Below are 13,396 nucleotides of genomic sequence, written 5' to 3'. Positions count from 1 at the left end.
TGTTACCTTCTATAAACTGTGGCATACATTCATTATATTATACGAATCCCAATGTCCAGTTAAATTTTATACAGCTATGCAGCTGCCACCTGAATTGAGCTATAAAATGTGACCAGTATCCCAGAAAGCTTCCTCGTGGCCCCTGCCAGCCAATATTCCCCCCACAAGTAATCAACATTCTGTCCTCCATGACCATGGGTTGGTTTTGCCTTCTTTTAATCCTCAAATAAATGGTAGACTCATACAATATGTATTCATTTATGTCTGTTATGACATTAATACATATTACTGCATGTAACCGCAACTCATTTTTTTTCATTGCTGAGTGATATTTCATCATATAAATTTATTTATCAGTTTTGCTGTTAATGGGCATTTATATCACGTTTTGGTTTTGTCTGCTTTGGATATTTTTGTCCCTTTTTTTCTGCACAAAGGCACTTACTGGTTTGGAAATATACCTAGGAATGAAATTGCTGGGTAATTGAGCGCATATGCTCAGCTTTTAGTAGATACTTTCAACCCGTGTTCAGAAGATGTAAACTAATTTACATTCCTGCCAGCAGCGCATGTGGCCCCTCCAATTTCCAAGTGCTCCTTTTCTACCTTCAGTGAGAGGTAAAGCTGGCTTGTGCAACTGAACTCTAGGTGTCTTCATCAGTGGTTGTGTGGTTGGCTGTTGCTGTATGATCATAACCAATCATTTAGAGATCGAGATTCTTTCCCCAACATCAACATTGCCTTATTTTGTGACCTTGGTTCATGTAACCTGACCTCAGATTTAACATCAGTAGAAAGCGGGCAGAGGACTACGGAGTCTGCCCCACTTACTTCCCTGAGTAGAACTGATACCTAGATTCTTTCCTACCCCATGTGCTCTTCCACTCATTCCTGGCCACTGTCTCACCCCATCTGGTGCTTTAGACTTGGGATAAGGGAGAGGAGGTCAGAGGAGCACTTCCATACCTGGGGAGGGGGAGGATGTCATCAAAGGGAGGACTGAGAGCTCTCTTAAGTCATAACCTGGCCCTGCACACCATGCCTGTTACCCTCTATGGAAAGAAAAACAGAGTCTTCCTTCTGCTTTAGTTATGGATGGCTCTGACAGCTGATACAGGGTCCTATCTGTAATAGGGTTTATTTCTCACTCTGTGTCCTTCTCCATATCCCTTCTTTCTTCTCCTTCTCTTCCCTGTCCCCTTTTCTTTCCTTTCCACTCTCTCCTCTTTTCATTCCACAGCTAAGTCTCCGGTGCCCATTAAGCTCCTTGCATTTACTAAGCAATGGGAAATACAGATCAAATGGAAGTCATCCATTTTGCTTCTGGATTTTACAGCTTCAGGGAGCTTGTTGACAACACTTCAATAAAAAAGAACCTGAAAAGCAGTGAGATTATTTTATTTGCTGAAAGGAAGGAACTATTTCTTGGCATGTGGAACTGAGCAACACAGCACAGGTTGCCTTGGGGTTACAAGTGAAGCATCATACCCAAATGGCTCAAGCCCCTGGCCAGAGATAAGAACTTAGAAGTATCTCCCCCACCTGGGAGACCAGTCTCCATGCTTTCCCACTGCTTCCTTTAAATGAATCATTCAGGCATTTGCCTGCAGACTTAAAGTGACCCACACCCTATTCCCTTTTAAGTATCCCTAGTTGCCACATTCTCTCTTTCTTTGCCTGACTATTCATTCTTGCCTTGTGTGACCCAGGAGCAGAAAACTGTCCTCTTGATTCATTGCGCCTTCCCTGCCCAGGATGTGTAAGTAATAAATCTATAAGCTTATTTTCGATATGGTGGTATATTGAATTTGTACCTGTCATTTGAAGAACTAGGAACTACCACAAACTGGAGTTTCCCTTGAGGAGAACACAAGGTTGGTCTTCCCATGCCAGAGTGATGATCAGGCAGACATAAACTGGGCATGGATCAGACAAGAGCTGCAAGGGCATCTGCAGGTATAAACAAGTTCCTCCTGGGAGAGATCCCTGGTCAGAGGTCAGACAACTAGGCATGAGGTCCTCCATCAGGCAACAGAAGCATCTGTAAAGGCACATGTCAACACCCAGATTTACCTACCCTCATTGACCATTAGGGCAGGGTTGTTAGCTGCTGTTTACGGGAACCCCAGTTTAGCTGGGCTCTCAAAACAGCACAGGATCTGAAGTTATTACTATTCTTTTTTTCTTAAATCCGTATATGTTTAAAACACAAGAACCCCTTTGTGATATTAAAAAGTCCTCATACCCTTCACATGATAAGTCATTAGGTTTTGAGGACTATGGATTGAGAAAATGTGCAAAGGCAAAAAGTTACTACGAATTCAATTGTGCTTACAAATGCATGGGCCTTTTAAGCTATGTCAGCTTGATGTCTTTATTTGTGTGAGGCAAATTGGTTAAGCAGATTCCAGAAGTGCTTGGTATATAATAAGATGTCCTGGATTCCTACAAGGTTTCGGCCATCTTCCATCAAAGAATTATATCTCTCTAACTTCATCCAGTAATGGAAAACTGTGACCATATGCATTGTTTGTTGTTTGATAGAGTTGTCCAATCCTCTTTCTAATTTTTCTTCTGAAAGAGACACTGGTTGGGAAGCTGCACAAGTTGTAATTGGGGGAATTTTTTTTTTTTTTGAGACAGAGTTTTGCTTTTGTTGCCCAGGCTAGAGTGCAATGGTGCAATCTCAGCTCACTGCAACCTCTGCCTCCCCAGTTCAAGCAATTCTCCTGCCTCAGCCTCCTGAATAGCAGCTATTACAGGTGCCCACTACCATGCCCAGCTAATTTTCTGTGTTTTTAGTAGAGACAGATTTTCACCATGTTGGCAAGGCTGGTCTTGAACTCCTGACCTCAGGTGATTCCCCTGCCTCAGCCTCCCAAAGTGCTAGGATTACAGGTGTGAGCCACTACACCTGGCCGGAGTTGGGGGATTTTATGGTTGAGAACCTGTGTGCATAAAATCCCCCAACTCCATCCAACTTGTGCAGCTAATCACGTGGCCTGTGAAACCCTACAATGTGACAGGTAGCAATGAACTTTACAATACTCAAGTTCTATCCATGGAGCAGAAACCTCAGTTGGAAGGTGGTGGTGAAACATTTATGCCAAAGACAGCCTGTCCCTGCCTCTAACTGGATACATTTAAGCCTAGCCCTATTTTTATTTTGGTTTTGTGACATCTCAGCATTATACAGAAATGGAATATTCTGACATTTAAATAAGGAATATTTATCTCCCAAATTCAATCTATTTGTGTCCAGAATCTGGTACTATTTCCTATCACCACCACCATCAAAAGTATTTTTTCTCTTCAGCAAATCGTTCAGTGATCCTCTGCAATCATGAGGACAGAGGTCATAGGCTCCAGAATATTATTACCAAACCCAAGGTTACTTGGGTCTTATTTTTCTCTAGTTCATTTTTTTCTTATTTGTCAGATTTATTGGGGCTTTTTTTTTTTTTTTTTTGTCCTTTTAAGAGTTTTTAAATTTGTCTTTAAAAGGATATGGATGTTGGGTCACCACAAGGAAGAGAGAAAGGAATGAGTTTCTCATTGCTGCATCTGGGAGGGTGGGCGTGCCTCACGTGGCTTTGAGTCAAGACTGTGGGATTAATGAAGCTAGGCCCTCAAGGTCAAAGCTCAGATGGTCTAGCTGATCTTACTCTGCTCCAAGGTTAGAGACCACATCCCCAAATCTGATGCTCAACTTCCTTTCATCTACAAGACAACCTGGGCAAGGAGAGGACAATACTGTGTCCCTCACCCCATCCTCAATTACAGGACCACAGTTTAGAACTCACAATGACCGAGTCTTTTGTCATTGAGAACACGAGCCTGCCAATGAATCTGTGCCCTAGATTTCCCATAAAGAAAGTTGTTCCTTTGCCATTTCCAATTCCAATCGGGCTTCTGAGAAACCCAAAGTACCCAACCCCTGGGCAAGACATGAAACAGTATTGAAATGGGGTCAGTTCCCCTCTTGGTGTTCACAGCAAACCCTAATGAGATCAGCAGCAACAACCTCTGACGTCTTTCAGCTATAGATGGAAGTCTGTTCCCTGTGGGAAACCACCAGGCTCTATTGCTGTGATCTTTGATTGGAACATACTTGCCCAAGAGCCAGCCTTGATTTCTGGGTTTCAGAATCTATTCCTCACCCTTTTGCCTGGGACTTCTCAAATTTCTTCCTGTCTTGGGCTCTCAGCGATCCTCAGATCTGTGGATCACAAACTACTTAAGGAGACGGAAGCCTTGTGTTATCCACAGTTGGTGCAATGTGCCAAGACCTGTGCCAGATTGGGGTGCAAGGAGACTAAGACAAGGTAGCTTCCCTGAATAAACTTCAGTGACAGTTACATTCCAGTATGACAAATTCTATGCCAAAAAATTTATATATCCAGGATATTATGGTAGGAGAAACCATGACTTCACATTTACATTGCTGTGCATTCAGGGAAGACTTCCTGGAGGTGGAGTCCTCTGAGCTATATGCCAAAGATACCTATTGCCAAGTTTTCAACACAATACCATACAGCTGCTATATCCAGAGTAGATTGTAATGGGTGATGACGATACTGGTGACGGTTTACAATGAATTCTTACCTGCAATTTCTTGCAAGTGGGTTTCTCCCAGTCGCTACATAACCTCAGAATAGGAAACCTTATACTGCATGTTCTGCATGACTTTGAAATCAGGACAGGATTCTCATAGTGACTACGTCACCAGGATAGAGTTGACTAGTGACCTTCCTCCACATGGTAGCACCATTGTACAGATTTGCAATTTGAATGAGACCGTGTCACACTCACTCATCGCAGCTTACCTTCTATTGTATGTGAGGAGACACTGGATTTCCAATCAGGAGGCCATGACTGGAGAAACATGAGCAACAACTGAAAAATCTTGGGTCCACTAAGAAAAGACCTGGGTGTTCTCTACAGATGCACACCCGACGGCCTTACTGTTCCCTGGGTACCCAAGACTTCTTAGCATTAAAGCTCAGTTCTTTGCATTCTGGCTTCTACTCTTCAGGCTTCTCCTTTGATCCCTTCTTCCTTCCCAGAAATCCTGAACTACTCTCTGATCTCAAAACACTCCCTGTTTCTTTCTGCCTCCAGCCCTATGCAAATGCAGTCTTCTCATTCTGCCGTAACTACTGGTTTTCATGACTATCTCTCCCACAGGACTGAGCTCTTAGAGGCCAGAGACTATCTGTAATTCATCTCTATATGAAAATACAAAGATGCTCACCACATGTTAAGTGCTTTAGAAATATGCTTTTTTCCATGAGTGAATGAATGAGTAAGGAAAAAACAAATGAAGTCCTCAGAAAAGCAAAAAGCAACAATCTTCCTTTACCAGAATGTCGAACTCAGCTTCTCAGAACCACATACTCTCCCTTTTCACACCATCACTGCCTGGGGTCAGGCGCTTTGGCAAGAAACCAAGAAAAAAAATATGGAGATGTGTGCCTGTGGAAGCTGATTTTAGAAGATACGTTTCAGCAAATTTTGGTCAAAACCTAAAGGGTACAGGTTCAAAATGGATTTTTCACAACTGACCTCAAGGGAGAAGTACTTGGGAAGTTTGAACGCTGGTCACATTGCTTGCTATGAAATCCTTTCCCGAAAACTGCAGGTCCTCTGGAAGTGCTGAGAATGAGTCTTAGGGCAGATAAAGAACTGATATCTTTTACTTTGGATATAGCAGAGTTTCCATGGAGAGCTGAACCTTCTCCCTGGACTTGCTCACTGCAACCTCCAGCTTATAGACAGCATGAGTTAGAAGGGCACAGGGAGGGTTGTGTGGTCCATCCCACCTCCCAGCTTCTCTGATTTCAGGCAAAAATAATACCTCCAGAAATACTTATTTTGTAATTAGTGTATGCCAGGCACTGTGTGTATGTAACATCATTTAATTCTAACAAAACTCCCATTTGCTAGATGTTAAAACTGAAGCTTAGAGAGATTGAGCAAGTTCCTTAACCTCTCTGCATGCCCTCATCTGTAAAATAGATCAGCAACATTAAGGTTACATGAGTTAATTTTTTAAAACTCTAGTATAGTACCTGAAGCACAGTCTATTTTATGTAATTTTGTTAAATAGAAAAATAGATACATGAATGGATGAGTAGTTGGTTAGATTAAGTAGAGTATCTGGACTATGATCAAAGAGCCAGTACATGTGGAAGACAAGAGTCTAATACAGGCCCTCTGACTCAGATATTGACTGTAATAATACCTCCGTGTTACTGTCTAGACATTACCAGATGATTGGACCTGCTCCCTAAAATCTTCAGGGAAGGGTGCTTCCCTTTACACCTCATTCTCATGTTTTCTACCTGAAACATTCTTTATTGTAATTTGCTGGACAGTATCCAGTTGAATTTTTATTTATTCCTTTTTGCAAATATAAAACCCATGGCTTCTACTTTGTTAGTGGGTGGATGGGTAGTGGGAGAAACACCTGCAGCATCTTCATCCTTTCTGTACTTTTGTCTAATCAGCCTTCTTTTTCCTTTCCTTTTTTTTTTTTTTTTTTTGAGATGGAATCTTGCTCTGTCACCAAGGCTGGAGTGCAGTGGCAGAATCTCAGCTCACTGCAACCTCCAACTCTCAGGTTCAAGCAACTCTCTGCCTCAGCCTCCCAAGCAGCTGAGATTACAGGCACCTGCCACCATGCCCAGCTAATTTTTATATTTTTAGTAGGGGTGGGGTTTCACCATCTTGGCCAGGCTAGTCTTGAACTCCTGGCCTTGTGATCCACCCACCTCGACCTCCCAAAGTGCTGGGACTACAGGCGTGAGCCACCGTGCCCAGCCATCTAACCAGCCTTCTTACAGCTTCACCCAAGCAGCCAATGGAAGCAAGCTGGAGACAGCACAACACTGCCTTGCCTGTTCCCTTTTAGATTCTGCATCTCTCTGACAGTTGACTCCTGAAACTCTATTGCTCTGTCTTTTAATGTTGCCAGCATTAGGAAAGGAGTGACCTTGACACCTTGCTCCTTGTACTGAACTTACAGCTTTCCTCAGGATGGTGCAGAACTACAAGATTGGCAGAGATACTTGTGGCTAGAAACATCGCCGCTGAAGACAGTTATAGGAAGAACAGGTGCAAGTTTCCATAGGCACAAAAAGTTCTGCAAACGTGCATGAGCTTATTGTCATTGGAGGAGGTGGGCTTTGAGCATTACGTGGGGACCAGTCCTCTCCAGTGGTGAGACAAAAGCAATTAGGTTTGCCTGCAACCCTAAAACCTCCCAGGCTCCATCTGTTCCCAGGAGAGCATTTAGCTTGTGTCTTCCCAGCAAGAATGAGTCTGTTTCGGGAAAGAGATTTAATTGTCCCATTTACCTGCTCTGGTTCACAAGATCACACTGACAAAGATCATGGCCTCTTTTTAATAGGAGAAACTGACAGCAGAATGAATATCATAGAGCCACTACTTGGAAAAATGACATTTGATGCTTTACCCTTCCTAAAGGATGCACATTTCACAGCCTTTTACTCTTAAGCCCACTGCAAGCTCCCTTTTGCTTTGTATTTTTTCTATTTATATTGTAGAATAACTCACTAAACATATTTGAACACTTCTGCAATGCTGCCCAATTTAAGCCTGGGGATATAAGAAAAGAAACAGAAACAGAAAATATGGATTCAATGCTCACTACATGCTGCAGGCCATGAAAAATATCAAAACCATAAAACATGGTCCCTGATCTCCCTCCAGGAGATTACAATATACTTGAGTAAATGAAAAATGAAATAAGAAAGTATTTGAACTACAGTTCAGTATGCTAGTCAAAGAGGGCCACAAGGCAGGAAATGATTAATTTGAAAATGATTGAAACCGGCTGTAATTGGTAATGAGAATTGTGTATTTGCTCTTTTTTTTTGAAATCAGGGTCTGCTTTACCATGTTGACTTCCTCTAAAAAGAGGTATTGTCTGGGCAAAGGGCAGAAGGAAATCTTTTTATTTACATCCTGTTAAGAATCAAGATGATGTTTCTTGTATCAGACTGCCCTCCTTACAGGCTTACAAACCTGACTTTCTTTGGGGCAACACCAAAAGGAAGATGTCTGGGAATCTGATGAGTCATAGTGAGAAGACCCATTTTTGTGTCCTCACAAACCCCAAAGGGTCTGGACACGGTGGCTCACGCCTATAATCCTAACACTTTGGAAGGCTGAGGTGGGTGGATCACTTGTGCCATGAATTTGAGATTAGCCTGGGCAAGATGGTAAAACCTCATCTCTACTAAAATACAAAAAATTAGCACAGCATGGTGGCATGTGCCTGTTGTCCCAGCTACTTGGGAGGTGGAGGTGGGAGGATCACCTGAGCCCAGGAAGTTGTGGCTGCAGTGAGTTATGATCACACCAATGCACTCCAGCCTGGGCTATTGGAGTGAGACCCCATCTCAAAACAAAACAAAACAAAACAAAACAAAACAAAACAAAACACAACACCTCTAAAGGAAGGGGGAAGTCAATACCACATTGTATTTTAAAAGAGATGGCATTGGTGTTTTTGTGAGAAGAGGAAGCAGTCATGCAGGTCTGAGGTACATGGTGGGCAGAGAAATTTGGATGAGTTTTAGATAGTGTTGATGGACAATGAGATATTATTTCAAAGTCTCCCATGACTTTGTGACTATGTGAAAGCACAGGAGGCTGTTGGAAGGAAAGGAATTGAATCAAGATGCCCTCTTCCTATCCCTTTACCTACATAACTGATTGATCAGAACACTTTTTTGTGAGTGAGGAACTTAAAAGGGGATGGATTTCCTATTTTTTAAAAAAATTTCATTAACAAGTGTGCTTTTTTTCTGATTAATACATTTGATAGTTTTAACGAGTCACTAAGTCTGTAAAAACAAAACTAGGAAAATCTCTGTCCATCAAAGTGAAGAAAATGCAAGGATGTTTACTATCTGTTTGAAGCTCTCAGTAAGAAATTAAAGCCCAAACAAGTATGTGAGTTCAAATGTATGCTACTTAAATGGTGTAGTAATCAAAGTAAAATTTTTCCATACAAAAATTCATACATTGAAAACTCCTGGAACCATGGCAGAAGCAAATCCAGAAGCTCTCTGTAGTGATGTTTCTATAGCCTAGTGTTCTTGGAGTCCCATGGGGCTTAAAGGGAAAATAATTCTGCAGAAGGTTAGCTCATGGTCAAAAATTATGACATCACAAGGAAGTAACCCACCATGAGAGTCAGAACATGCAGCAAACAGAGGAATGAGAATCCCAAGAATTAAGGCAGGGGGAGGAGCAGGGGGAATAATCTGAAAAACTATAGTTTTAAAATTACTAAATATATAAAAGTTTCAAAAATCATAATGAAAGTGTGGGATACTATGATAAAAAGAACAGGCAGAACTATAAAAGAACCAAATGAATATTACAATTAAAATAAACAGATTCAAATTAAAACATAAATATTACCAACCAAAGAACAAATTAATGGGAAAATATATCTACTGGAAATCACCCAAATGCAGCACAGAGAGAAAAAAATGCAAAATATTAAAACAAGGTGAATAACCAAGAGGATAGAATGAAAAGGTCCACAGTATGTTAAAGTTTTCAGGGGGAAAAAAGATATAGGACTATTATATGCCATTAGGGAATTGCAAATTAAAATAATAAGCTAGCACTACACCCCTCTGAGAGTGGCTAAAATCCCAAACACTAACACTGACAATGATAATCAATGGTGGTAAGGACGTGGAACAAGAGGAACTCTCTCATTCATTGTTGATGGGAGTGCAAAATGGTACAGCCACTTTGGAAGAAAGTTTGGCAGTTGACTACAAAGCTAAAACACAGACTTCGTGTATAATGTAGTAATAATGCTCCTAGGTATTTACCCAAATGAATTGTAAAAACTGTACCACACCAATGCAAGATGTTAACAGGGAAAACTGAAGGGAGTGGGGAGAGGTAGTATATGGAAACTCTCTGTACTTTCTGTTCAGTTTTTCTGTAACTATAAAACCACTGTTAAAAAAATCTATTAACTTTTTTAAAAAGATACGACAGGGAGAAGTAATATTCGACATAGTAGGTAAGTTTTTGCCAGAATTAAAGTTGTAAGTATTCAGATTGAAGAATCATACTGAGTCCAGAGCAGAACAAATAAAACAAACCCACACTTAAGATTTCACACCAAAGATTAAGTGAAGTTCCCAAAAGCAACTAGAGAGAAAATGTAGATTGCATAGATCAATCAACTTTTCAACAACTGCCATCCAGATCAGAAGAAAAGTTAACATTCTGAAAAGGTCAAGAAAAAATAATTGTCAACTTTGATTTTTATATTTAGCCATATCATTCAAGAGTGAAAACAAACCAAAAAAAAATACATGATAATTTCACCTAACTCAAAAAAGACCAATATTAAATCAATCATTATTATTGACTTTTTCAAAAAGAATTGATATAAACATTTATTTTCTTAATTTTTCTCTGCATGCCCCCATCACATCTTAGAGATAATGTGTATACATACACATATAAAATATAGTTATACTTTTCATTTAACATTGTACGTATCTTCCATGATTTTTACTGTCCTTGAAAGACCATTTTTAAAGGCTGACTCTTAGTCTAAGTGCCATAGTTTAGTGAATTGCTAGACAGTTAGTGTAACTGCTAGACGTTTAGATCAAAGAGTTTTCCTCTAAATGGCAACTGGATGAAATTCACATAAAAGAGTCTAAGCATGCCTACTGTTTCCCCCCACAGCCCCCCACTGGAAAAAACCCACCTGGTTCTTTAATTGCCTCCTGAAGTTGGCGGATGGGGATAGTTTAGTCTGTAAGGGGCCATTCAGAACCAGCTGGATATATCTTTTCAATTAAACTTTTGTCCCCTAAGTGTACAAGTCATGTGTGACTTTCCTGAATAATCCTGAATGTTCTAAAGAGAGAGAAAAAAAGAAACAAATATATTTAAGGATCACCATATGCCAGGCACTGTGTTAGGCATTTTCTTCACAAAAATAAATAGTAGCATGAGATACTACTTATGAAAACTTACTATGGTCTGGGTCCTATAGGGATTTCACACCTTCTCATCTCATTCGATCCTCATGGCAACTCTAGGAAGTATGTCCTATTATTAATTATGCCTATTCCACAGTTAGGATAACTGTAGCACTGAGGTCATGCGGCAAGCAGATGATCAAGTCAGAACTGCAATGAAGTCTTTCTACTGTTACATGTTGCCCTTTTATTACCATGGCTTGTTCCAAGCTTGGGTGAGTGTTGGGGACAGGGGTGGGAGAAAGCCGAGTGGGAGAAAGCCAGGTGAGACAAACATAGTAATGACGCTCCCCGCCTCCCAAAAAAAGGCAAAACTCCAAAAAACAAAACCAGGAACTGTGCTAAGTTATGTATATTATATATGTATATAATATATAAATATGTTAATAGAGAAAAAGTTTGCTCTATATATATTCTCTCTAGATAGATAGATTAAATATATAAATTTCATCCTCACTGCAACAATATTGGATAGGCTAATATACATAAATTTCATCCTCACCACAACAATATTAGGTAGGCTTTGTAATCATTATTATCTTCATTTAAGAAAGTGAGCAAATGGAGACCCAGGAAGCTCAGAAACTTGCCTTAAGGTTACATAGCTGTGAGTTGCACATCGTCTGTTCCAAACCCAGAAGCGTCTGCCCCAGAGTGCATGTTCTGATCCTCACTGCCTGTGAATGTTGTGTTTTTTCCAGGTGAGATGGAGGAGCTGGAGACCCTGTGGCTCACGGGGATCTGCCACAATGAGAAGAATGAGGTGATGAGCAGCCAGCTGGACATTGACAACATGGCAGGCGTGTTCTACATGCTGGCCGCGGCCATGGCCCTTAGCCTCATCACCTTCATCTGGGAGCACCTCTTCTACTGGAAGCTGCGCTTCTGTTTCACAGGCGTGTGCTCCGACCGGCCTGGGTTGCTCTTCTCCATCAGCAGGGTCAGTATCCCTGGCAGCTACTTCCTTGCACCGCAAGCAGGCTTAGAAAAGCACGTGGGTTCTTGACGTCTCGGTGGGGTCTGCATATCCTCCCCTTACTAGCCCTTCTTGGGCTTGTCAGAAGAGCATCCAGATTTTGTACATTCATAAGCCAGGGGTTGCAAACCTAGATGACTATGGAAGGCAGAAAGGAAATGGGAGTGGGTGCAGCAGGCTGGGCATGAGAAAAATAGCAAGAATTAAGTGAAACAGCAGCTAAACCTCAGCAACAAAGTGAGAGAATGATAGGGAATACTGAGGACTGTGGCCAATTGCATAATGTTTACCTCACCTATATGGGACAGCCATCCTCAACTCCTGAAGAGTATTGTCTTATGGGAATGTAGGGTCAATATTATCAGGTCTTCTAGTTTTTTAAAAAGAGAAATTGTCATCGATTTTATGAGAAACCTTTCCATTTTTAAATATTAGTAACTAATCCCATTAAAAAAATTTTTTAAAACACATGGGCCAGACACAGCCAGCCTGCGGCTTCCATCACTAGCACCCAGGTATGTTGTATAACACTACTAATGCTGTTATGCAAGATGTTACAATTTGTGTATGCATTGTAACAGAACATGCACAACAAAACTACTTGCGATGCTATGCAATGTGTATACACATCTAACAAAACACAAAGAGCATGCGCAATCCAACAGCACATGAAATGAAGCACAGATGTAAAGTAACAAGAAAATGCACATGTATCGAGCAGAAAACAAAGTATACATTCAACCCAGTATAAACAACAACACAGAATACACATGCTATTTTGAGCTCTCATGCAATATTGGAAAACCCCTTTTTGTGCAGCACAATATGTCCTGTGTATATTGCCATCAAGGTACATGTAACTTAAGTCATCAGTAATGGTAATGATCATAAAAATGCTTATATTTGTTGAGCATTTACAGGTACCAGGCACCATATAAGGACTTTATATTCATCTCATTTAATCTATAACCAGATCTATGAGGTATGTACTGTTATTAGTTCCAGATTATAAATGGCAAAACTTAAATGTATGAGGTTAAGAGAATTACCCCGTGCTGCCCAGCCAATAAAGTGGAGCCAGGATTTTAATCCAGATAGTATGGCACCAGCCAAGGCCAGTACTCTTCCTCAAGCAACAAACATCACATATAAGCAATGCAAGAGATTTTATACAGTTCATACTATGAACATATATGTACATGCAACTCACATAATAAACTATCACAGGCCAGGCACCATGGCTCACACTTATAATCTCAGCACTTTGGGAGGCCAGGGTGGGGTGATCACCTGAGGTCATGAGTTCAAGACCAGCCTGGCCAACATAGTGAAACCCCATCTCTAATAAAAATACAAAAAATTA

The 13,396-nt window shown here is 40.8% G+C and overlaps 1 protein-coding gene across 4 annotated transcripts in view; it reads left to right on the top strand.

The window, feature by feature from the left end:
* Window positions 1-13,396, top strand: part of GRIN2A (glutamate ionotropic receptor NMDA type subunit 2A) — a 441,648-nt gene that overhangs the window by 410,459 nt on the left and 17,793 nt on the right. For all 4 annotated transcript variants that reach the window (XM_012448290.3, XM_012448292.3, XM_021673516.2 and 1 more), the window contains one exon: window positions 11,759-11,997. In XM_012448290.3, the coding sequence (XP_012303713.1) occupies window positions 11,759-11,997 (239 nt within the window). The remainder of the gene's footprint in view (window positions 1-11,758; window positions 11,998-13,396) is intronic.

This window comes from Aotus nancymaae, unplaced genomic scaffold (assembly GCF_030222135.1).
Source record: "Aotus nancymaae isolate 86718 unplaced genomic scaffold, 86718_ANA_hifiasm-v0.15.2.pri h1tg000049l, whole genome shotgun sequence".
Taxonomy (NCBI): domain Eukaryota; kingdom Metazoa; phylum Chordata; class Mammalia; order Primates; family Aotidae; genus Aotus; species Aotus nancymaae.
The sequence above is the reverse complement of the archived record's forward strand: the minus strand, read 5'-3'. Positions and strand labels throughout refer to the sequence as shown.